This window comes from Episyrphus balteatus, chromosome 1 (assembly GCF_945859705.1).
Source record: "Episyrphus balteatus chromosome 1, idEpiBalt1.1, whole genome shotgun sequence".
Taxonomy (NCBI): domain Eukaryota; kingdom Metazoa; phylum Arthropoda; class Insecta; order Diptera; family Syrphidae; genus Episyrphus; species Episyrphus balteatus.
This window is the reverse complement of record NC_079134.1, coordinates 138,059,424-138,084,578: the sequence shown is the minus strand read 5'-3', so window position 1 is coordinate 138,084,578 and position 25,155 is coordinate 138,059,424. Positions and strand designations below refer to the sequence as shown.

Sequence of the window (25,155 nt, the reverse complement as noted above, 5' to 3'; positions counted from 1 at the left end):
CGAAGTAAGAATAATTTATAAACTTAACTATCGAAAAAAATCTAGATTTTGAAAAACCCAACTTTAAAAATTACACTGGTTAACAAGGGTTCTGTTGCCGAAACAAAAATATACTTTTTCGGTGTGCTGAACTCGAATCCGAAGTCAGAAAAAATTGATCAGCTCCCGTTTTTGAAATATTACCGTTAGAAAGTGCAAAAAATGTTTTTTGTTAACCAGTGTTATCATTAGCAACATCTAACTATTATATACAATATGTATATATAAAACAAAAATTTCATTAAACATTTAAATATTCTTTTAACGAACTCATTTTGCTATAAAAGGGTGACACCACAACCAAATTATTCAGTTCGTCGGTAATCGTCGTCGCGTCGAGTCAACATCGGAGATCAGCTCCAGGGAATTGGTGAGTCATTTTTAAACTGACCATAATATTTCTCATGAGATATGTCTCACGGGAAATGTCTCATGGGAAATGTATCATGAGACATGTCTCATGGGAAATGCCTTACGGGAAATGTCTCACGGGAAATGTCTCACGAGAAATGTCTCGCGGGAAATGTCTCCCGGGAAATGTCTCCCGGGAAATGTCTCACGGAAATGTCTCGCGGGAAATGTCTCGCGAGAAAAGTCTCACGGGAAATGTCTCGCGGGAAATGTCTCGCGAGAAATGTCTCGCGGGAAATGTCTCGCGAGAAATGTCTCACGGGAAATGTCTCGCGGGAAATGTCTCGCGGGAAATGTCTCGCGAGAAATGTCTCGCGGGAAATGTCTCGCGAGAAATGTCTCACGGGAAATGTCTCGCGGGAAATGTCTCGCGAGAAATGTCTCACGGGAAATGTCTCGCGGGAAATGTCTCGCGAGAAATGTCTCACGGGAAATGTCTCACGGTAAATGTCTCGCCAGAAATGTCTCACGGGAAATGTCTCGCGGGAAATGTCTCGCGAGAAATGTCTCGCGGGAAATGTCTCGCGAGAAATGTCTCACGGGAAATGTCTCGCGGGAAATGTCTCGCGAGAAATGCCTTACGGGAAATGTCTCACGGGAAATGTCTCACGAGAAATGTCTCGCGGGAAATGTCTCCCGGGAAATGTCTCACGGAAATGTCTCGCGGGAAATGTCTCGCGAGAAATGTCTCACGGGAAATGTCTCGCGGGAAATGTCTCGCGAGAAATGTCTCACGGGAAATGTCTCACGGTAAATGTCTCGCCAGAAATGTCTCACGGGAAAGGTCACACGGGAAATGTCTCGCGAGAAATGTCTCACGGTAAATGTCTCGCCAGAAATGTCTCACGGGAAATGTCTCGCGGGAAATGTCTCGCGAGAAATGTGTCGCGGGAAATGTCTCGTGGGAAATGTCTCGTGGGAAATGTCTCGAGAGAAATGTCTCACGGGAAATGTCTCGCGGGAAATTTCTCGCGAGAAATGTCTGACGGGAAATATCTCGAGGGAAATGTGTAGCGGGAAATGTCTCGTGAGAAATGTCCAGCGGGAAATGTCTCGCGGGAAATGTCTCACGGGAAATGTCTCGTGGGAAATGTCTCGCGAGAAATGTCTCATGAGAAATGTCTCGCGGGAAAAGTCTCGCGGGAAATGTCTCCTGGGAAATGTCTCAAGGGAAATGTCTCGTGGGAAATGTCTTGCAAGAAATGTCTTACGGGAAATATCTCGTGGGAAATGTCTCGCGAGAAATGTCTCACGGGAAATATCTCGAGGGAAATGTGTCGCGGGAAATGTCACGCGGGAAATGTCTCGCGGGAAATGTCTCGCGGGAAATGTCTCGCGAGAAATGTCTCACGGGAAATGTCTTACGGGAAATGTCTCACGGGAAATGTGTTACGGGAAATGTCTCGCGGGAAATGTCCCGCGGGAAATGTCTCACGGGAAATGTCTTACGGGAAATGTCTCGCGGGAAATGTCTCGCGAGAAATGTCTCACGAGAAATGTCTCGCGGGAAAAGTCTCGCGGGAAATGTCTCCTGGGAAATATCTCGAGGGAAATGTGTCGCGGGAAATGTCTCGTGAGAAATGTCCCGCGGGAAATGTCTCGCGGGAAATGTCCCGCGGGAAATGTCTCGCGGGAAATGTCTCGCGGGAAATGTCTCATGGGAAATGTCTCACGGGAAATGTCTTACGGGAAATGTCTCGCGGGAAATGTCTCGCGGGAAATGTCTTGCGAGAAATGTCTTACGGGAAATATCTTGTGGGAAATGTCTCGCGAGAAATGTCTCACGGGAAATGTCTCGCGCTAAATGTCTCGATTTCTCTCGAGACATTTGCTAATTTTGTACATTGTTTCCAACAACAAAAAGCTATCCGATAACTTTATGTTATCTCTTTGAACGTGCCCAATGATGAATACTAGGTTAAAAGCCAGAACTATAATTGGCGGATGGAGTCGGATGCTACTGTCAATTGTTGTTGTTTTCCACAAGTTTTCATCCGTCGAGTGCGGTTGCGAGCGCACTCGTCGGATGAAAACTTATGGAAAACAACAACAATTGACAGTAGCTTCCGACTCCATCCGCCAATTATAGTTCTGGCTTAACGCAATTCACACACGGCCTAAAACGTCAAAATGGTAACTGTAAAAAGAAAGAGAAGACAAGGACAAATGTTCGAACTTCCCAATACACTTGGCTTTTTTGCGAAGCCCATCTCAATGTTCAGTAAAAAGGTGAATTTTTATACCAAAGGTCAAATGACATTTCGCCAAACATTTTTTGTATTGGTTTTTATAAACAACTTTCTTCTGGTTGGTCTGCAGAATAATATTTTTTATATTTTATTGTTTTTCTTTTAAATTTATATTCATAATGGTGTGTCGCTTATGTTTAATTGATGCCGAAGAAAGTATTGCTATATTTAGTGAGGAAAAAATCCAACAATATATAACAAAGTTTCTTCAGTTGCAGGTAATAATCTCTGCCTTCTCTGAACCTTCTCACATTTTTGTGCTGTTGTACATTTTTTTGTTTTGTGTAATTTTCCTCAGCTATCCCCAGATGATCCGGTTTCGAAAGAGATATGCGCTCGTTGTTGGCACCAATTGGATAATTTTCAAAATTTTTGTCTAGAAGTAGAGCAAGCTCAAAAAACTCTTAATGCTTCTTTATCGGAATCAAAAGAAAATAATAAGTTGTCGGATAATGAGTGGTCGCAGTTTGCTCTGGAAACTTCAAGTACTGCGCCAAATAGTAAGTTTTTGGGATTCTAAATAAACAACAATAAAATTACGAAATCAATTTTTCTTTAGATTTGGATCATTTTAAGAAAGATCTAGAGGAAGAATCTGATGGTAAGTTACTTGCAGTAAGAACTTTCGTATAATTATCATTAAATGTTGATATGGCTCTCATTTGTCTTCATTTTGAAATCAATTAAGAGGAGAGAAATTCATAAGGTCACTCAATTTCTTAATTAGATATTGTTTGAGGTGAACATTTGAGCAAGCCTTATATACCAATTAATAACCGTCTGTCTTGCTTAAATTTGAGCGTTTATACTTAAGGAAAATTTCTACTTGAGTGATGGCTGAGTTCCATCCCAGACTTCCAACAGAAATTCCCTTATAATTATTTGATCCATCTTTTCCCCTGCCAGACTTTTGAATTCGTTTTAAGAACGCAATAAGGCTAAAAAAAACTGCATACTCACATTTTTTTGGTTATATTTTCACTCCAAAAATTCGCTGTGGGCTCTTAGACCATTAAAAAAGTATTGAAAACAGTTGGTGTGCCATTTTGAGTTGAATATTATATTAGGACTGACACTAACGGTACTTCGTTCATCTAACCGTTTAAAATATATTTGAGGTCCAAGGTTTGAGAAAATCTTAAAAAATTGTTTTTTTTTGTTATTAATTTTGTAACAAATTGAAAAATTATAATAATCAAACGGGCAAGACATATTCTTGTAGAAACAGATAAAAAAGGCCTTGAAAACTTTTTTATTAATCTAACCATTTGAAAGATATTCGAGGTCAAAGTTAAAAAAAATATAACATAATTTTTGTACTTTTCAAAATTTTCTAATTCAATGAAAAGTCATTATTATCAAATAAGCAAGATGTATTCTTGTAGGGCATCAAATTGATTGCTTTACCCATTTAGAAGATATTCGGATTCAAATTCCAAATCCTAATGCCCACTGATTTCAATAGTTTTCTTATGAACAGTACATATTGCAAAATGTTAAAGCCAAAAATTTTAGAAGCAAAACTGTAGAAGCATTTTTATATAAATTTCTTTCTTTCAAGGACCAAATTTGATTTTAAGAGTGGGTGATTCAATATAGTGAATCCTCATTTCTGTAGGGCAATCTTCGCAAAAAGGCTCTCGAGAACTCAAGCCTTGCGTTTGCCCAATTATCTTTTCGTTTTTCTTTAATGGCCTCTTTTCTAATTTTGCAGCAGTATCTGATGTTGTATTGGTTAAGCTGCGTTCAGATTATGTCTATCAACACTGTTTCTTTAAACATTTTATCTTTTTTTTTTTTATATATATAAATACACATTAATACATTTTTTGATTATTTTTGATTCTCATACGATGTATAAAATATATATGCGGTTCAAAAAAATGCAAACATTTTCCATGTGCTGCAATGGTACCATTTCAAATGTGTTTTTCTCACTAAAAAAACACCCTTTAACCCGAAATATTTTGATGAGCATATTTTATTATTTTTTATATGGTATAGTAAACGTGCATACAAAATTCCACTTATTTTCAAGGAGTACTTGGTAATGTTTTGGCTCTTGTTCTTTAAGTATATAACTATTTATAAAAAGTGCAATAAGTTTTTACATGACAGTCCAGATATTTTAGTATTGACTTTATTCGATCGGGCGTTAAAAATTACCTCGAAATCATGTATTATTATAATAAAAATGTTTGATTAGCTATACTATGCTCTTGTATCTACCCTTCTGGATGGAATACAAGGTGGCCCAATATCTCAAAATAACTTTTATATTGAGTACTTCCAATGATATAAATTTCATGCTTTTATCACAAAGTACACGATTTAGATGCTAAGCCGCCTCACTATTATTGTAAACAATTTGAAGATCTCATTCCAATTGTTTTATATGGTTATTTGTTTCATTCGAAAGTTTTAAATAAAACATCAATTTTAGATGATTGTCGTGACAATGATGAAGCATTGTACTGCCCGAATGTAGAAATTTCTTCAGTTGAAGTGCCCAATGAACAAACACTAGAATCCACATCGCCAACTTGTGCTCCTGAAACAAATGAAAATGTTCCAAAAAGAAGACTCACTCGACGATCAGCGATTCAAAACTATCAATGCGATGATATTCCCGGAATGGAGCCTGTAAAAAAGAAACGTGGACGACCTAAAAAGAGAGAAGTTGATATTTCGAATAAGGAAGTTGAAACTCCTGATGGAGAACTAACAATCCCAAAGCAAGAATCAATCGAATCAAAAGAAGACATTTCTGATTTGAACAACATAACACCTGAGCCAGATGGAAAGAAAAAAAGAGGTCGACCAAGAAAAAGCGACCAAGGTCCACCAAAAGAGAAAAGACCCAGATCCGAGCAATGTAAAAAAATGTTGCAAACTGCCAAAGAATTTGATGAAATTATTCAGAAAAACATGAATCTATCGTGTAACATGTGTCAGGTTAGGCTTATTGACTTTGCTGAATTGAAACGACATTTTCGAGCCGTCCATAAACGTCGTGGCTATGCTGTTTGTTGCAATAAGCGACTATTTAAACGTGGCCTAGTTGTGGATCATATTAATGTTCATAACAATCCAGAACATTTTAAGTAATTTTATTATCAATTATTTGAAATAAATTTTCTTAACAAACTTTGTAATTTGTAGATGTACAAAATGTGGAAAGATTTTGGCTGATAGAATGTGTTTACGAAATCATGATCTTTTGTTCCATCAAACTGATGAAGAAAAAACATTTAAATGTCCTTATTGTCCCAAAAAATATGCCAAACAGTATCTCTTGGATCATCATTCTGTTAAACATGTGCCCCAGGATGAATGTACCTTCTTTTGTGCTGAATGTGGAAAAGGGTAAGATTGTAGTCTTAATTCAGTATATCGTGCATTTAAGATTCCTTATTTTTTTTTCAGATTTCCCACAAATTCTACTTTAACCAAACATATTAATCAAATACATTCCACAATGTATGACAAAATGTGTGAAATCTGCGCCAAACTTATTCGAGGAAATGCCAATTTCGATCGTCACATGGAAGAGCATGAGGGCATTGTTCAGCCTCAAGTGCAATGTACGCTATGTGGTTCATGGTTGAAGGATAAAAATAGTCTTCGAAAACACATGTACAAACATGATGGTAAAACATACACCTGCAATGCTTGTGGCAAGATAGCACCAACGAAAAGTGCTCTTCAAAGTCACAAGAGATATGTGCATGATTTATCGCCAAAGTTCCATTGTACATATTGTGATAAATCATTTAAAAAGGCAGTTAATTTAAAAGTATGAAAGAAATATTGTCGTATTTTGAAATAGAGTATATTTATAAATTTTACTTTTCAGGAACACATGACAACACATACCGGGGAGGTACTTTACACATGTCCACACTGTCCAAAGACATTCAATTCGAAAGCGAATATGCACTCGCATCGCAAGAAAAAGCATCGAGAAGAATGGGAAGCAAATAGGCGTTATCCTAAAAAAGAAATGAAAACTGAAGTAACATAAAGAATGTCAATGAAAGAGTTTGTGTTTAGTTTTATATTATTGTATAATGTATATTCCATTTAATATCTACATACGTAGTTTTATGTTAAAAGTTAAACAGTTTTTCATTGTGAAAATGGTTTCGTTTTTTTAGTAGAAATAATTAACGTTTTGCCTGAACCAGTTCTGAACTGGCGAAACAGAATAGTACAACCGACCCAAAAGTTTACCATCTCTGGTATTTACAATTGCTGATTTATCTAGGTTTGGCTCAGGAAGACTATGAAAAATGCTATTGTTATTCGTCATTGGATCGAGATGTATGATGGAGCAGTTACTAAAGTAAGATGTGCAGCTGGAGTCACCGAAGAATTCGAAATCACATTAGGTGTACACCAGGGAAGTGTCTTGAATGCTCTGCTCTTTATTACCGTTCTTGATTACCTGCTTGAAAGTAAAGTGACGGACCCAAAAGTGCATCAGTTATTCTTTGCTAACGATGGCGCCATCATAAGTGAAGACCCGATATCCCTGCGACGAGCACTTGATGTATGGGTGGATGTTTTAGAAGGAAGTGGTTGCCGCATAAGCGCAAAAAAGACAGAATACTAATGCTGCCAGCTGCCCATTTTTATTTGAATGGAGTAGTGCTTCCCAAGTGTGGAAAATTCAAATATCTGGGGTCTATGATAAATAGTGAAGCTACATGTGATGACTATATCAATCATCGCCTAAGCTTAGGGTGGATGAAGTGCGGGAGAATTCTGTGATCGAAAAATGCCCCCTAAGCTAAATGAAGGCTCTACACCGCAGTTGTGCGTAGAGCCTCACATACGGTTCAAAATGTTTGACAATGTACAGTAAGTATGAGAGTAAGTTAACGGCAGCTGAGATGAAGATGCTTCGCCTTACAGCAGGAGTAACAAAGCTTGATAGAATTAGAAGTACGAAGATCCGAGGAAGCGTTTATGTTAAAAATACCATCTCCTAAAAAATTTAACACGACCGACTCAGTTGTTATTGCCATGTTCAAAGGAGAGATCCTGAGAACCCCGTCAAAAAGGCAATATCATATAACGTTCCAACACGAAATAAAAAGAAAGGTATCTATGCCTAAAAACTAATGGTACAAGCAAATGCAAAAACACCAGCATTCAGCTGACCTCAGAAATGGAACAATACAAAACTGGGAGGCTTGTCGCCGACTTCTGAGGTCAACCCAGTGAATTCCACAAGCGGATCACTAGTGTGAAGCAGATACGTAGGATAGTTATGACCCCCTCGACATCGAGATCATAACAGCGCCGAGAAAAAAGAAGAAGAAGAAAGCTGTGGATCAATTTTGGTCTTGGTTCAAGCAAGAATTAAGCTATTTAATATAAATTGACCTTGAAACAGTGCTAAACTGAACCACGGACAAATAGGGTAGAGTTGCCTAAATCCGGCCCTCTCCAGTACCCGGCCACCTTTCAGAAAAATCCTTATAACTAGTGATTTCGTAGGATTTATTCCAAATTTTTGCTATTATTCTGTTCTTTTAAATGTCTCTCCTAAAATTACAATATTCTTATTATTCTTGTTATTCAGTTTTCTTAGAAAAAAATAAGTTTTTGTGAAGTGATCCAATCGGGTATATTTTTTTTAAATTTTACTGCCGAAACCTACTATCGTAATTAGTGTTTTGTGGAAATAATTTCAGAGCTAATGCTTTGAAATGTTGTTTTTCTTATTAAATATATATTATTCTTCAAATAAAATAGGTTTTAAATAGGAAAAAGATGTGAATTTTGGTAATTTTAAGGGGGGCCGGAGATAGAACACAAGAAAAAGCTTTGAAATTTGTAAAAAGTTTAAAAAATGGGGAAAAATTAATAAATTTTTAAATCATTTGATGTTATAACTTATTAACAATCAAAATTGTTTCTAAATTCTTAAAACACAAAAATTTAAATAAAAAACATTCAATTTATTTAAGCTTGACCTTATAAAGTCAGTGGCCGGAAATGGGACACTAGATGGCCGAAAATAGGAAACAAAGGCCGGATTTAGGAGAATCGGACTTTTTTATACAAAAACTTAAATAAAATATTTTTGGGAACTATTACTAACTATTTTTTTAACCATACCGAAAAATTATTAAATAAAGTACATTTTATTTCAAGAATTATTCGAAAATGTTGATATTCGGGCCGGCTACTAGCAACTCTACCCTATTTAATCCGTGGATCAGCAACTTTTATCTTCTGGTATCGGTAGTAAGGCAGAGGTTTAGCACTGGTCCAAGGTCCATATATGTTAAAATAGCCACATTCATGCTTGAACCGAAGTTGACCCGCAGCTGATCCCCCGAAATCGGTGGGTTAAATTCCTGAACCAAGGCTGCATGGTATAAAAAGAGAAGGTATGATCATTAGAAAAAACTCAGTATCGAGAACTGTCAAAACTTATGGCTACTTAAGGTTTTGACTGCCCAGCCCATTGAAATTGTTGTTGTAAACAAATTTATCTTGGAAATTGTTGTTGCTTTTGACTTTGCCAAATGCCAAACGTCAAAACCTTACTACCCCATTTTGTAAGATGGCGGCTCTAATGATCATACCTTGTCTTTTTATACCATGCCAAGGCTGATCCTCGTTTGTAAAACTGGCACTTAGATTTTTCAAATCGTCATTGGAAAAAATTCATCGAATGTAAACTTAGATTATGAAACCTCCTTATTGTGACCATCTAAATGTTAAGTAACATGTGGTGAATTATTTTCAAAGTGGTGACATTTCAACATTTTTTTGTTTGATGTTTTTATTTCGATGAAAAGGAAAACAAAAACTTTGTTTGATACAAAAAGTTCCTCAAAAAAGTAAATTTGTTTAAATAATATTAATTGTTTTAACTTGTTTTTTAATGGTTTAAAATCATCGTCATAATGGTGTGCCGTTTATGTTTAATCGATGCCAGTAAAAGTATTTTTATATTTAGCGAAGAAAAAATCCAAAAGTACATTTCAAAGTTCCTGCAATTGGAAGTAAAATTTACATAAACAAATCTACAGTACTTTTATATGAATAATTTAAATAATTTTCAGCTTTCACCGGAAGATCCTGTTTCAAAAATAATATGCAATTCATGTTGGGAACAATTGGATAATTTTCAAAATTTCTGCCTGCAAATAGAACAGGCGCAAAAATCTCTTAACACAACTAGCATAGATGGTGATAAAAGTAAAGTTTTGAGGATTTTGTTAATAATTGTTATAATCAAAAATAATCTCAACAATTTGCATCATTTAGGTTTATGTTCAGTCAAAGAGGAAGATGAGACGCTAGAGTCAAATGGTAAGTTCTTTTAATTCTGTAGTTTGTCGTTGCGATATTATCATAGTTATTAGAAAAAAGTTGTTAGATACTGAAACGAAAAACTTATTGTTCAACGTTTTAATTTTCTGTAAACTTTCAAGGGTCGGGTATTCGTTATTCAGAGACTATAAGGGCCATTTTGTTCACTCGTAGTTGAACATAACTTGATGATTTTTATCTTCAACTTCCCAATTTGCTTTTGTTAACTGAAAGATGACGTTTCCAACTCGAGAGTTGATCAAATTTCAGTTTTTTCAACTTCTGGAAATTGTAGAAAACTTGAGATTTTGGATGAAATTGAAAAAAAAAAAACAAAACTGAGCCATCATTTTCCGAATAATATTTATTAATAGAAAATTGAACTGAAGGATAATGAATGAAATGGATCTTAAACTCGAGAGTTGAGAAAAAACTGAACAAAATAGACTCAATTTTTGTTTTAACTCTCGAGTTCAAATCAACTCTCAAGTTTGTTAACCTGAGAGTTTGTTTCAAGCTGAGCAATAGTGTACACAATTGCCCTAAACGGCCCTTTTAACTTCTTCATTAGAGACAATTAATAGAGCTAAATTAGTAGAATAGGGGAGATGAGGAGTGCCTACATCAAACCCCAGAAGTCGAAGTTTTCCGCCATAGTCAAAAAACTTTTAACAGTGCTGGTGGAAAATTATTTTTTCGTGGTTACAGATCGCCGCAAATAAATGTAGAGAGCATTTTCATGGTTAATTCCGTGTGCAAAACGTTGTGAATCCTTTTTCTTATATTATATCCTTACAGCTTCAGTTATTTCACACGTTTATCGTGCAATCCATCTTATGAATCTTTTCGATGGTTTTCGGTGTGGCTGCTGTTTTCAGAATTCCTTGAATTGTGTCATCTTTCCGGGTCGTGCTACCAAGTTAAAATTCAGGCACACATTTTTTGAGGGTTGACATCGAAGCATCGAAGATGCAAAGTCAACGTAAGCGTGTTTCATCTTCGAATAAATTTTATTTGGGGCTAATCCAATGAGTAAAGACAAATAGCCCTATTCTGCTATTCGATTCACGTGAATTGAAAGATTTCTTTCCTTTATCACGTTAAATTCGCTTTGAAAAACCTCCAAAGAAAAAAAATTTGCTTAAGTTTTATATTAACCCATATTTAAAAGCTTTTTATTTTAAACATTCACGTGAATCGAATATCAGAATAGGGTCAAAAACTGTAGGAGTAAATCTTCAAAAAAAAAAAATCGCAAAATTTTAGATGCGTAATAATAATAATAATAAGCCATCAAACCGAGCGCTATCTTTATTTTCAAAAGACTAAATACGATTGTGCTTCATATTGATATTTTTAAATATTGAAAAACTTATAATTATGTGAATGAAACACATTTTTATAACCGTGGCTACACAGTGTTGTACTCAATCACGTTCCAATTTAAATTTTCTAGGTATAAATTTCAAAAAGATGAAAATCTTCACCCCTCTTGTTAACAACCTGACTGGTTAGGAGTTTGAAAAATCACCGTGTAGCCAGGCACTAGCCCGGCACTATGTTCTCATGATTTACTTTATTTTGATGTTTTTTACATTCATAGTTTTAAAACCTTAAAAAAACAACAAAAGAAAAGTTAACCAATTCCAAGTAAAACAATTCAAATTAAAACAAATAATATTCAAGAACATTGCAGAAAAAAATATTTGTTGCAGATTTTGTCAATTCGCTGCCTTTCCCATTGGGGATTTCATGCATGGGGTTGGGGTCAAACATTTTCTGGAAATTTTATCTGATTGCGTTTTTTTTTTTAAATGGTTTATGTCTCCCGATAAAATATTGGGTTTTAAAATTGTATAAGTAGTTTTGCAAAACAAAATTTAACGTTTCATGTCCAGAAAAACTGCCCTTCTGACCCTGACCTCGGTATCGGAATCAGCACGTTCAAATCATTTAGAAAAATATAGTTAGTTTTGTTCAATTTACAGCCTAAGAGATCCTTTTAAGCACTATTTTGCTTTTTGTATCATGCTCAGTCCTAAAGTAGGTATAGGAGATTTCAACATTTTAAATAATGGTAGTTTTTTGTGTGTTGATCAACGAGTTGAAGGATTATTTTGGGACCAAATCAAATTTAAAACTAAATAACCTCCTGATATACAAATTATTTAAGCTATTGGTTGATTGTTTTTTTTTTATCAATACAAAGTATAATCATAATTGTCAAAAATACAAGGAAAAATTAGACAAAAGGTATGGTCCAAACATTTATGTACAAGTACATTTGTATAGTAAATTACAATACTTTAAAGATCAATGATGTCAAAATAAAAGTAATAACGTGTTTTTTTGAAAATTAAGAAGTCTACCTTGAAAGCTTTGCAGTTCGCCAAATTTAATATAATACATTAGCTGCGTTCCTTTGGGAATACTTATCTACTGCTTAGTAATTAAAGCTGCTTTGAACTACTTTTTAATATAGCAAAAGTAGTTCAAAGTAGTTTTAAGTACTAAGAAAAAGATAAATATTCCCAAAGGAACACAGCTATTATATATTTTCAATGAAAAATGTTGAAATAGTTAATAAATTTCCATTTAAAAAATTTAAAAAAAAATTGATTATTCAAATTCTAGAAAATATATCGGATAACGATGATATCCCGTACTGCATGGATGTGGACATTGTCAAAGTTGAATTGAGCAACGAACAAGAAAATCTAACGAAGTCTCCAAACACATTTTCCTGTGAAACCAGCGAATCAATACCATCTCGAAGGATTACCCGACAGTCCGCACTTACAAAAACTGATTCTAATAGCTTATGCGAAATAAAAGAAAAAACGAAAAATAGTCGAGAAATTGAAGCTGATAAACTTGATGAAGATAAAATTGAAGAAAAAGACATCAAAGACACTATCATCAATTCAAATACAAAGAAAAAACAAATTCGAATAAAAAAATGTGACCGAATTAATTTGAAAGTAAAAACTGATAAATCTGAAAAGTTTTTAAAGGCTATGCAAACATCAAAAGAATTCGATGAAATTATTAGCAAACACAAGAAACTATCCTGCGATATCTGTTCAATTCAACTTCCTGACTTTGCCGAATTGCAAATACATTTTCGAAATGTTCACAAATGCAGAGGCTATGCAGTTTGTTGTAATAAGAGATTTAATAAACGTGGACTCTTTGTAGATCACATAAACTTACACAATGATCCACATTATTTTAAGTAATTTTTAAGAATCTTTAAAATAGAGTTTTAATTTACTTTAATTTTGTTCTTATCATTTTAAGGTGCAAAGACTGTGGTAAGGTTTTATCTGATAGAACCTGTCTTCGTAAGCACATGATATCGTTCCACCATAATGACGAACTAAAAACATTTCAATGTGAATTTTGTCCTAAAAAATTTGCCAAACAGTATCTGCTGGATCAGCATAGTGTTAGACACGTTCCAGAAAATGAATTCACCTTCATTTGTAGCGAATGTGGAAAAGGGTAAGAATATTTTTAAAAAGATATGTGAACCAAATCTTAAAAAAAAAATAAATTTTAGATTCCCAACAAACGCAACCCTCAAAGCCCATTTGACACAAGTTCACACAACAATGTACGATCGAATGTGTGAAATCTGTGCCAAACTTATACGAGGCAAAGCAGCTTTTAAGCGACATGTAGAAGAGCATGAAGGGGTAGTTCATCCCCTACTCCAATGCAAAGAATGTGGTTCTTGGTTAAAAGATAAAAGAAATCTTCGAAAACACATTATAACGCAACATTCGAATGAAGAAAAGAATTTTTCCTGTGATGTTTGTGGCAAGAAAGCACCATCAAAAAGTGCACTTCAAAGTCACATGAGATATGTGCATGAGCTAACACGAATATTTAAATGTATATTTTGTGAAAAATCATTTAAAAAACCAAATCATTTGAAGGTTCAAAATTTTAAATATTTTCATGCAATTATATCGATATTAATTTGAGTTTCTGTCTTTAAAGGAGCATATGGCAACCCATACAGGAGAAATACTTTACACATGTCCACATTGCCCATCAACATTTAATTCAAGGTGCAATATGTATGCTCATCGAAAAAAGAAACATCGAGAAGAATGGGAAGCTGCTAGAGCGTTAGCCAAAAAAGATGAAAATAGCAAAAAATTGAAATTAAATCAGGATTAAACAATTATTAGATTTGGTAAACTAATGCCTAGTTTTTCAGAAATAAGATTAACTTATTTAAAAAATACAAGACAAAGCAAGAAAATAATTTAATTTCCATTTGAGTAGAAACTCATTCAAAAATATGTTAAACTTGTATTTTTTAACTAATTAAATAATGTTATTTTTTTGTACATATGTAGCTTTAATTTTATAATTATTTAATGTATAATTTTAAAATTTCGTTAGTCTATTTGAGATTGTTAACTCTAATTGATATTAAATAAATAAATAAATAAATAATGGCCCTTAATACGAGTGTCGTTCGTCTTTCGATAGACGACTTTTGACGATAGTCGATCATTGAAAATGAATTTCGGTATTGTGAATTTCCATTGTGAACGATATTTTTTCTTTTTATTGTTCGATCTTTTTCTTTAACAATTTTGCTATCGACTAAAATCAAGCTCACAGCAAATTTATTTGTCGAAAGAGATACACAAAATATGTATTTATGGATTCAATCGACTTTTATCGCATCGAAAGTTGAACGACACTCGCAATGGGAGTCAATAAAATTGAGGATTTATGCCTCGATTTTAACTTAGACGACCTCTTCCTCTACTGCGGAACATTGCTGTCCATGGCCTCATACACATGACCTAGCCCTAGCCATCTTTATTCGATGAAACTTTACTCGTTTCGCTAAGCAAGTGTCCTTGTTGGATGTTTTATCTTCTCCCATCACCATCAATGCACACTGGAACACAAATCGTCCACAGAATTTTTCTCTCGAAATAACCAAAGATTTTCCATCATCAAAGTACCATATAGCAGAACTGGGATGTTAAGCTAGTCTCTTCTAAAGAGTGTAGATACTGTCATACGCGGCCTTGAAATCAATGAAAATGTGATATAAGGCATAAACAAAAAAAGTATAGTTTGTCGATGATATAAGGGCCTTTCAAATTAAAAAAAAATGATTTTGTTTTTTTTTCGGAACTAAGATCAAAAGTTTCGTTTAGATGCTCAAATAGGTCCCTGAAAATATGAGTCCTTAATAGCGGTAATGTTTCATTTAATAAACTCAATCAGAATTTATTCGAAGTAAATTTATTCTTTATTCGACCGTTTATTTACAATTATAAAATTTGTAAGCGTACAAAATAACGGTACCTGTCATATATCGATTTTAGTAATGTTGAATTTGCTCGAAAATGCCTCCAACGATTTTGTTTAAAAAAATCAAATGTAAGTTTTAAGTAAAGGTCTATCTTTTAATGAATTTTTTTTTTTTTGAAAATCATTATTAACGGTACTTGCCATAGAACCTTTTTTTTTAATCCGATTTACTCCGAAACTACCTATTTGATTTCAACGAAACTTTTTGCAGGAAAGTTTTTATGTATGTAATTTTAATAAACCTAAGCCAAAAATAAAATTTTAAAAATATTAATTTTTGGGTTAAAAAAAAAATTTGAATTTTTTTTTTTTTTAAATCGAATTTTCGAAAACGGGACATTGAATTTTTGGTTTTAACTGTTGATTAGTGATTTCTACAAAATGGCATACCAATTTTATTTTAAAACTTTTTTTCTAAAAAATTATTTATAAAAAATTAGTTTTTAAAAAAAACGGCTCTAACGATTTTGAAATTTTTTTTTTTATAAAAATGCATCTTTATAAAACAAATGAAACTGCATATTTGTTTTGGAGGAAAATTTGATTCAAGATATTGTTTTATTATTTTGAAAAACATTTACTAAATTTCTATATAAAAAGTCCTACAAATTCTAACAACTTGAACTCAAAGAGCAAGTTCGTGCGACCCAGTCGTGCATTTTATTTCTTGTAGACTCCCTTTTTGAAATAATAGGGGTATTCACGATCCTGGTCACGAAACTGGTCTTGTATCATTGCTAAAATGCAAAAGTGTAAAATCTTACAACACTACAACAACAAAATATACGGATTAAAATTTTACAACAGTCTTGCACTTTTGCTATACCCTAGACCTATTGCAAATTAAAAATACAATAGAGTAAAATTATTTTTGACAGATGGCAGCTCACCGTGTCGCCGCGCCCATAATAAACAGTTTGTCTTTTTTATTCTGTTTATTATGGTTGACGGCTTGTCGGTACTCATGCCCCGTAATTTAGTTTCTTTTGATGTAAAATAATTTGTGAAAATTAATTAACCCGAACAAAACAAAGAATTAAATTATAAAAAATGAAAAAAAAAGAAGCAACAGTGGAGGAACAACCTTGTTAAAAAAAAACATCATGGATTTCATTCATGCTTCAATATTTACCATAGATAAGAAAAGGGGCGTTCACGATCTATTGTAAAAAATATAATTTTACATTTTTAAGGCCTGTTGCACCAGATCGTGAATACCCCTAATAACAAAAAAGTAAAAAAAATGTACACAAACCTTTAAGCACCTTAAATACAGCCCATCTAAATGTTTGGTAAGAAGTGTTGAGTTGTTTTTTTTTTTTTGTTTGTTTTTGTGGAGGAAGAAACGTAGGTGGAATCGAAACTTGGTAAAAATTTTCATTTCCACTTTTTATTTACAGAAATTTGTGATCTCTGTGAAATAAAAAAAATTGAATTTTTAATTGTTTATGTTTTTGTGTAATAATTTAAAGCGTTCAAAATGGTTTGCCGATTGTGTTTATCAAAAGGCGATGAGAGTATTGTAATATTTAGTGAAGAGAAAATCCAAAAATACATAACAAAATTCCTGCATTTGGAGGTATGTACCTAAATGTTTTTTAAGCCAATTTGTATTACAAATTGTGAGAATTTTATTTTTATTACCCGACTCTTTTAATTCATTAGATATCACCGGAGGATCCAGTTTCCAAAGTAATATGCAATTATTGTTGGGATCAATTGGATAGTTTTCAAAAGTTTTGCATTCAAATTGAGGAAGCACAAAAATCACTCAAAACATTAGACGAGGATTTGGTAAAAGATGAAGTGAATACAATTTTTGTTAAAGGTAAGATGGCTTTTTTGATTGGAGAGAAAAATAATGATTGTAAAATACTTAAATCTAGATTTGAGTCCTGTTAAACAAGAAGATCCAACGGGGGAATCTAATGGTAAGTGTTTTTTTTTTGTTTATAGATACATTCCTTTATGAAAATGTTTTCGCCGATTCCTCTTTGATGGGTGTTGTTATTGGCCCATAATTAGGTTTAAATGACGAACAACCATAGTCATACATAGCATGAAATCCTATTGAGTTTACCTTTGGTACAAGCTTTACGAATTGTTGGCGGTTTAGGTTTTAGGGAAGTGTTATGTAAACTCTTAAAGATGGAAACAATCATAGAATTTATGATGTTGTTTGGGAATGAATTTTAATGAGTCTCAAAATTTGAAATAGGTATTCAGCCCTATGATGGTAGCCGATCGCAAGAAAATTTTATCCGATTTGTACGAATTTTTCAATTTTCATAACCCTTCCGACAGTAAAATCGGACAGATATACGAAAAAAATCTTAGGTGCGTTGAAAATTTAAAATACATGCGATGCTATGCAGTGAACTGTCAAAATATTTGCGACGGGTTATGCTTTGCGCTTTTTTTTCTTTCCGATTCTTCCCGACAGAAAATCAAACGTGAAATATTATCCGAAAAAAATAAAAACCAAAAAAAAATTGGGAAATGAGTGCGTTGTTTGACGTCAATTTTTCTTCTCAAATTCGGGTACCGTGAATACAAAAATCTTCCGATCGGAACTTTTCTCCGATCGGATATTTTTCAGATCGGCTACCATCATAGGGCTGATTTGGATTTAAGTTAGTCTAAATACGTAGGTATACCGTTGAAATTTGTGACTAGAATTAATCTCAGTCAAAAAATTCCAATAAAACTGTTCGTCGTAAGAAAGAAACAGAAAAAAAGGCAAGTAAATTAAGCGGTCTATCGGTTCCGGATTTTGTTTGTTTTTTTATTCGACCAAAGCGAAATTAAATTTCTGGGTAGCAATGGTGCATTGAATGTAGTGTTCGACTGCTAACTTAATGGTGTGGGCTCGTGCCGCACTTTATGCAGCATTCTTTAATTTATCGCCTGCTTCAACTGGACACCGACACTGGAATTATATTAGATAATAATCATTTTATTCGCAATTTATGTACCACCAAAAGTTGTTTCCTATCTTTCTATTTTTTCTGACTAGTGACGTATAATTTACATTTAAAAGACCTTAAGCATATAATTAAAATTATTATTATGTATATGAATTTTTAAGAATTTTTATATTTTTCGATATGAACGCGATTTACTTTTTTTTTTACGAATTAATCAATTTTTTTTATCGATTAATTCGTTAAAAAATAAAAGTTAATCGCGTTCATATCGAAAAATATAAAAAATTTCAAAATTGCATGTTTGCAGGGGTTTCCATGAGGGTTATGATTTATGTTTGTTGTGTGTTCATTTGCTCCTTCATAACTCCCAAAGTTCGTATCATAGTTTGACAACTGAGGCCCTTTGGCAAAGCGGCGTTACATTATATTCAGTGCTGATTTCTCGTTGTCGGTTTATGGTCGGCTACTCACCTGCACGATATACCAAGACCAAATTTCATTACATGATTTTGGATTGGATTTATTTCCATTTCCGTATCCATTTCCATATCACAATTTCTTAAATTCAAGGATAATATTTGGTTTTTTACTAGTAACTCAGAACAAATGGTCAATTAAGTGGTTTTATTTAATGTTTTTTTTAAATCTTTTTTATTTCATCGTTTTTATTGTCAATTGTTATATTCAATGAGCAGGTGCAAAAAAGTAAGGAACTAAATATTTAGCCAACTTAAGCGTCTCTGATTGGTTAGCTTCAAATTTAGTTAATTTTATTGAAAAGTTTGCTGGAAAAATAAACAAGAAAAATCTCCATAATATATAATTTTTTTTACTAATTTATTTTATGATTTATGATTCGCCGCCTGATATTAAACAAAATATTTTTGTTTAATGATGTGGTCTTTACACAAAAAGTTAATGAATTCAAAAAATATTTGAAGATCCAGGGAGAAAAAACAACCGAACTCCGCTTTTTGTCAAAGTACCATCAGATATTCAATATACACGCACTTAAATAAAAACAAACTCATAATATAAAAAGAGACTTCAGACGAAGGTATGAGCTATCTCTTTTGTTTACTGAATTATACTGCGGTATTGAAGAAGACATGATCAGAAATTAAGAGGCGGACAAAACAAGAAATTTTGCTAAAACTTTTGAACCAAAACTAAACTTCGAAAGCTGTTTTCTTAAAAATGTAGAAGGTATTCAGTCCTATTCTGCTATTAGTTTTACGAGAGTCGAAAGATTCACTTATTTAAAGTTAGTACGTTGATGCTAAAAGAAATTTTTCTCTATCACCTCTTACACGTTATCTACCCTAGGGCGGAATTCAGAGTCGTTACTCAAGTAAAAATTTTTCTCGAGCACAACTCTGAGATGAATTTTCTGAGTGTTTGCACAAGTATTTACTTCAAAACTTCCTCATATGGTATTCATTAGCTAAAATTAAAGAAACCCTTAGGTTTTTTTAACGTAACGAGTAGCTGAAGTGGGCCAAACGCAAGAACAAATATTCAATTGAGTAAAATTTTTACTTGAGTGACGACTTTGAATTCCGCTCCTAAAGACCATAAATGACTTAGTTCCGCAGCGAACAAAGCCATTAAAAAAAATTGTTTAAGATCAAGAGATTGTTCCCTTGTAATATTTTATTTCACATGTACATATTAAAAAAAAAAAAATTGTTGAAAAATTGGGTTTACATACAAAAAAATTAAATTTTAGAAGATGATACTAGCTTTAATGTCGATTTATTGAACTGCATGGATGGAGACCTATTAAAAGTGGAATTGAACGTCGCAGATGAAAATAATACACTTATCAAATCAAATGAACCTACTCCAACGTCTCGAACATTAAGAGAAAAGAGAAAAACAACAGAAAAAACAGAACCTGAATCAAGTGAAGATGAATATGATGCAGAAGAAGATGATGAAGAAGAAGAAAGTGAGAGCGAAGAAGAGATTAAAAGGAAAAGAGCCACCAATGCTAAGAGAAAACTTTATAAAAATTCTAAAAAAGGAGAGCAAAACAATCCAGAGAATAAAAAACCCAGGACCAAGAAACCCTCTAGGGCAATGCTGCTGGCCAGGGAACATGATGAAATCATAAAAAAATATATGAAACTTACATGCGACATTTGTTCCATTGATTTAGCTGATTTTAATGACTTGCAAAATCATTTTCGATTTATTCACAACCGCACAGGATATGCGGTGTGTTGTAAAAAAAAATTGAAAAATCGTGGTTTAACTGTAGATCATATTAATGCCCATAACAATCCTGATCACTTCAAGTAATTTATTCAAATGTCTTAAAAATTGAATTCTCTCGATTAATAAGTTGTTTTTCTTTTACTTCAGATGTAAAGAATGTGGCAAAGTCATGTCTGATAGATTTTGCATGCAAAGGCACATGCTTTCGTTTCATCCAACCGAAGACCTCAAAACATTTCAATGTTCTTATTGTCCGGAAAAACTGGCTTCTCAATATCTCCTGGATTTGCATAGCATAAAACATGTTCCCGAGGATAAATGCACTTTTATTTGTAAAGAATGTGGAAAAGGGTAAGACAATAAGTTTGAAGAATTTTGGAACAAAATATTTGATGACGTTTGCTTTCAGATTCCCAACAAATTCAACCCTGAATAGCCACATAAAACGAAAACATTCTACAGCATATGATAGAATGTGTGAAATATGCGCTAAACTCTTTCGACACAAATCAGCTTTTGAAAGGCATATGGAAGAGCATGACGGTATTGTTCATCCGCAGGTACAATGTGAAGAATGTGGTTCTTGGTTGAAAGACAAATCAAGTCTGCAAAAGCATATGAACAATAAACATGATCATAAACAACATATTTGCAATATTTGTGGTAAACATTCAACGTCCAAGAGTGCTCTTCAAAGTCACATAAATTACATGCATGAAATAACTCCCGTGTTTAAATGTACATTTTGTGACAAATCATTTAAAAAGGCTATTAAACTTAAGGTATGAAAGTTTGAAGTTTATTGGAAACAGTTTTGATTTATTATTATTTTTTTTTTTCAAGGAACATGTAGCAACTCATACTGGAGAAGTTTTATACACATGTCCGCATTGTCCAACAAAGTTTAATGCTAAATCCAATTTACATTCTCATCGCAAGAAAATGCATCGAGAAGAATGGGAGGCAAATAGAAGGTGTTCGAAAAAAGAACCAAAATTAGAAACAATGTAAATATTAATGATTTTTTTTTGTGTTTGAATGTATTTTAATTGTAGAGTGACTTTTATTAGAAATAAATTTATCATAAGCATTATGGTATTGGAAGTAAAAAAACAAATGTTTTTGAAATGTTTCGTTAATGTCTTTGAAACGAATTTGGTTTGTTAAAGGCCATTTTTTGTTTAAAAAAATACTAGACTAGAAATCTTTCGATACTTACGTCTTTTGACCTCATGCAAAAACAAAACTAGAAGGAATAGGCAGTAAAATGGAATGGGAATTCAACTTTAATTTTGGCATCATTTTCTTTACCAAAACTCTTTTGATCCTAATTGTTTATTGAATATTTAAGTCATGTTCGTTCTAGCCAGTTAGAGTGGATCCTGGTCAGTGATTTCTGTAGATAAGTGATTAAGGAGGCTTGCTATCAAGCATGCTAATAGGACTGTTTGTGTTTGTGTACCTTCATACAACTCTAAATAACGCCGTCTTGGCAAATGGCTGTGGGTTCATCTGTACGATCAGAATATGCTCTATAGGATCAATTCCTTGACAAAGAAAGAAACTGGCTTTGAGGAAAAATTAGAACTTAATTTGTTTCAATCTAATTTGTTCTAACGCCTCAGAACCCGAATTTAATTCTTTTTTTGAATTAGAACTTTGTTATGTTTAGATCCTCAATATTGGGGTTTAGCTCTTTAGAACTGGGTTTAGTTATTATTTAATTTTTGTTTTATACATAAGTTGACAGACGTACCTTTAACTTAACATCCAACCTAAATTTAGATCTTATGTGAAGAAAAATGGGCGTAGCCTACTTTTACCTAAAAAAAACTGAAGATATGTTAATATCCTTTTCTTTAGGTCACTTAATCAAACCCATTTTTTATCTCTAATAAAAAAATGTGTATAAAATGTTTGTTATATTTAAAAAAGGCTTATGTATAAAAAATATTAAATTTTAGAAAATGCCTTCTTCAAAGATGAAATTCTACGTTGTCTGGATGAAGACATTTTGCAGATTGAATGCCTTATTGGGCAAGAAGAAATTGAAACTAAACCACCAACATCTATTCCAAGTAAAAGAGTTACCCGACAGACAAAGCTCCCTTCTATTATCCTTCCAAAAGCAATAGAAGAAAAAAGAATGAAAATTGAAAAAGAGGAAATTGAAGAGCATGAATCTTCGGATGAGGAAGAAGAAGATGAACCGGAAGGAGAACAAGGGAACGAAGAAGATTCAGCAGAAGAGCAAGAAGAAGAAAAAAGTAAAAATATTACAAAAAGAAGCAGACAATCCAAAAAGGGACAACAAAATAACCAAAAGAACAAAGAAGCTAAATCGGAAAAATTCTTAAAAAATATGAAAACTACAAAAGAAAATGATGAATTCATCCGGAAACATATGAAATTAACGTGCGATCTTTGTACCACGAATTTTCCTGATTTTACCAAGTTGAAACATCATTTTCGAGTCGTACATAAACGCCGGGGATATGTACTTTGCTGTAATAGACAACTGAAAAAACGTGGCCTCATTGTGGATCATATATTCGTGCACAACGATCCTGAGTATTTCAAGTAATTTAATCAACCATCTGAATTTGTTCTTTTGTTTTTACAATTTTTTTCCAATTGAAGATGCAAAGAGTGTGGAAAAGTTTTATCAGACAGATCTTGCCTACAAAGACACATCATTCTGTTTCATCAAGCTGAAGAACTCAAGACATTTCAATGTACACAATGTCCGAAAAAATTCCCCACAAAGAAATTACTCGACTTGCATGTTGTCAAACACAATGAATGTACATTCATTTGCAGTGAATGTGGAAAGGGGTAAGACAACAATACAAAAATTCCCACATAAAAAGGTCTCGCAAATAAAATTAAAAAGATATTTCCTTCTAGATTCCCAACCAAATCAACAATGGATATACATTTTAAGAGAATCCATTCGACATTGTGCGACAGGATGTGTGAAATCTGTGCCAAACTTATTAAAGGCAAAACCGCTTTCGCACGTCACATGGAAGAGCATGAGGGTATTGTCCAGCCTAGAGTAGAATGTAAAGAATGTGGTTCATGGTTGAAAGATAAGAATAGTCTTCGAAAGCACATGTACAGTAAACACGATGGAAAGACACACAATTGTAAGATTTGTGGCAAAAATACTCCATCATATAGTGCTCTTTATAGTCACATGAAATATATGCATGAATTATCGAATATGTTCAATTGTACATTCTGTGACAAGTCATTTAAAAAAGCTATTAAATTGAAGGTATGAAAGAGATTTCAATGTTCCCCACAAATAATGGACAAATTTGAATATTTTTTCTTTTCTTTCCAAAGGAACACGTTGCTACCCATACTGGGGGATTTCTTTACACATGCCCGCATTGTCCAACAACATTCAATGCGAAAACAAATTTGCATTCACATCGAAAGAAAATGCATCGAGAAGAATGGGAGGCAAATAGGCGTTATGCTAAAAAAGCTCCTTTTGATCAAAGTAAAGCTACTTCAAAAGCTTTAGATAGTGAAATCACGAAATGAAAACCATAAATGTTTTGATTTAGGCATTTAAATTATGGTATTATTTTTAAATTTAAGAACAAATTAGAACATAAAATTTATTCCTAAAGGAACTTACACAATCTAGTCTAGTTGAAGTAGCTTTATAAAAACTAAGAACTAACTCTAAAGGTAGCTTTTCCTGTTGGAAACGGATAATAAGCATACAAGTGTTTTTAAAGCCGGAACTGCATACTTAAAATCTTTCTAACTGCTATGTTTGCAAAAAGTTTGCCTTGGATCCAGGCGGCAGGCGATGAATTTATTTCATGAGATCAGCGGTGGTGTCAACAGTTTGTGTTAGGATGATCTACTTATTGAACACCTTATGTAGGCTACTTCAATATATTCAGAGCTAAGGCCAAAAAGGAGCGCCTTGAGCGGCATCCAGTTAATGGAGATATAAAAGGACCTAGCCTTTCAGATTGGGGGCTCCTGCTGTCAGGGTAATTGCCTGACTTGGAGTAGGAGGTAGTTATGACACAACGCATTTGTCCAACAAATTTACTTGTGATGAACCCTGCAAATGAATTATTCGGATTTGCAAGTGGAATGTTAGGTCGCTAAACGGACCACGTGCACAACTAGCGAAAACCCTAAATAGTTATAAAGCAGATATAAGTTATATTCAAAAGTTCGATGCAGATTCACCGTTGGAGAAAGAATCAGGCGGAACGTCCAGAGTTTCAACTGGCAAAACCCTAGCTGCGATAAAAAAAATTGTCCTTAGTACTTTTAGAGAAGGAAACAAAATTCATAAAAGGATATGGAAATCTCCGGATCAATCAACCGTCAACCAGTTTGAACATATTGCAATCGACGCTATACATCCCTCCAGTATTATATAGGTCCGAAGGTTCCGAGTTGCCAACATTGACTCTGACCAAAACCTGGTAGTAGCACATAACTAGATCATCATGTTAAGTTGTCGTTCTAATGGTGGTTCCTCCTCAAGAATTCCGGTTTGAAAATGCCGCTTAATGGCACGTTGAACCCAACCCTTAGATAATGTGATGGTTGCAAAACGTTTTACATTCTTTACATGTTGTTTA

At 33.5% G+C, this 25,155-nt stretch overlaps 3 protein-coding genes across 3 annotated transcripts; all 3 read left to right on the top strand.

Moving 5' to 3' along the window:
• The first annotated feature begins 1,470 nt into the window (after positions 1 to 1,470).
• Positions 1,471 to 2,325, top strand: LOC129911030 (uncharacterized). Its single transcript, XM_055988671.1, has one exon. The coding sequence runs from the start codon at positions 1,471 to 1,473 to the stop codon at positions 2,323 to 2,325; it is 855 nt and encodes a 284-aa protein (XP_055844646.1).
• A 393-nt stretch (positions 2,326 to 2,718) lies between these two features.
• LOC129906621 (transcription factor grauzone-like) lies at positions 2,719 to 6,820 on the top strand. The gene is made up of 7 exons (XM_055982436.1): positions 2,719 to 2,917; positions 2,998 to 3,199; positions 3,259 to 3,300; positions 5,143 to 5,803; positions 5,862 to 6,065; positions 6,126 to 6,495; positions 6,556 to 6,820. The coding sequence occupies exons 1-7, from the start codon at positions 2,819 to 2,821 to the stop codon at positions 6,721 to 6,723; spliced, it is 1,746 nt and encodes a 581-aa protein (XP_055838411.1). The 5' UTR covers positions 2,719 to 2,818; the 3' UTR covers positions 6,724 to 6,820.
• A 2,677-nt stretch (positions 6,821 to 9,497) lies between these two features.
• LOC129911021 (gastrula zinc finger protein xFG20-1-like) lies at positions 9,498 to 24,186 on the top strand. Its single transcript, XM_055988664.1, has 14 exons — positions 9,498 to 9,724; positions 9,785 to 9,920; positions 9,990 to 10,034; positions 12,669 to 13,269; positions 13,335 to 13,538; positions 13,597 to 13,975; positions 14,040 to 14,219; positions 16,852 to 16,962; positions 17,049 to 17,211; positions 17,270 to 17,314; positions 22,495 to 23,110; positions 23,171 to 23,365; positions 23,438 to 23,810; positions 23,882 to 24,186. The coding sequence occupies exons 1-14, from the start codon at positions 9,626 to 9,628 to the stop codon at positions 24,083 to 24,085; spliced, it is 3,351 nt and encodes a 1,116-aa protein (XP_055844639.1). The 5' UTR covers positions 9,498 to 9,625; the 3' UTR covers positions 24,086 to 24,186.
• The last annotated feature ends 969 nt before the right edge of the window (positions 24,187 to 25,155 follow it).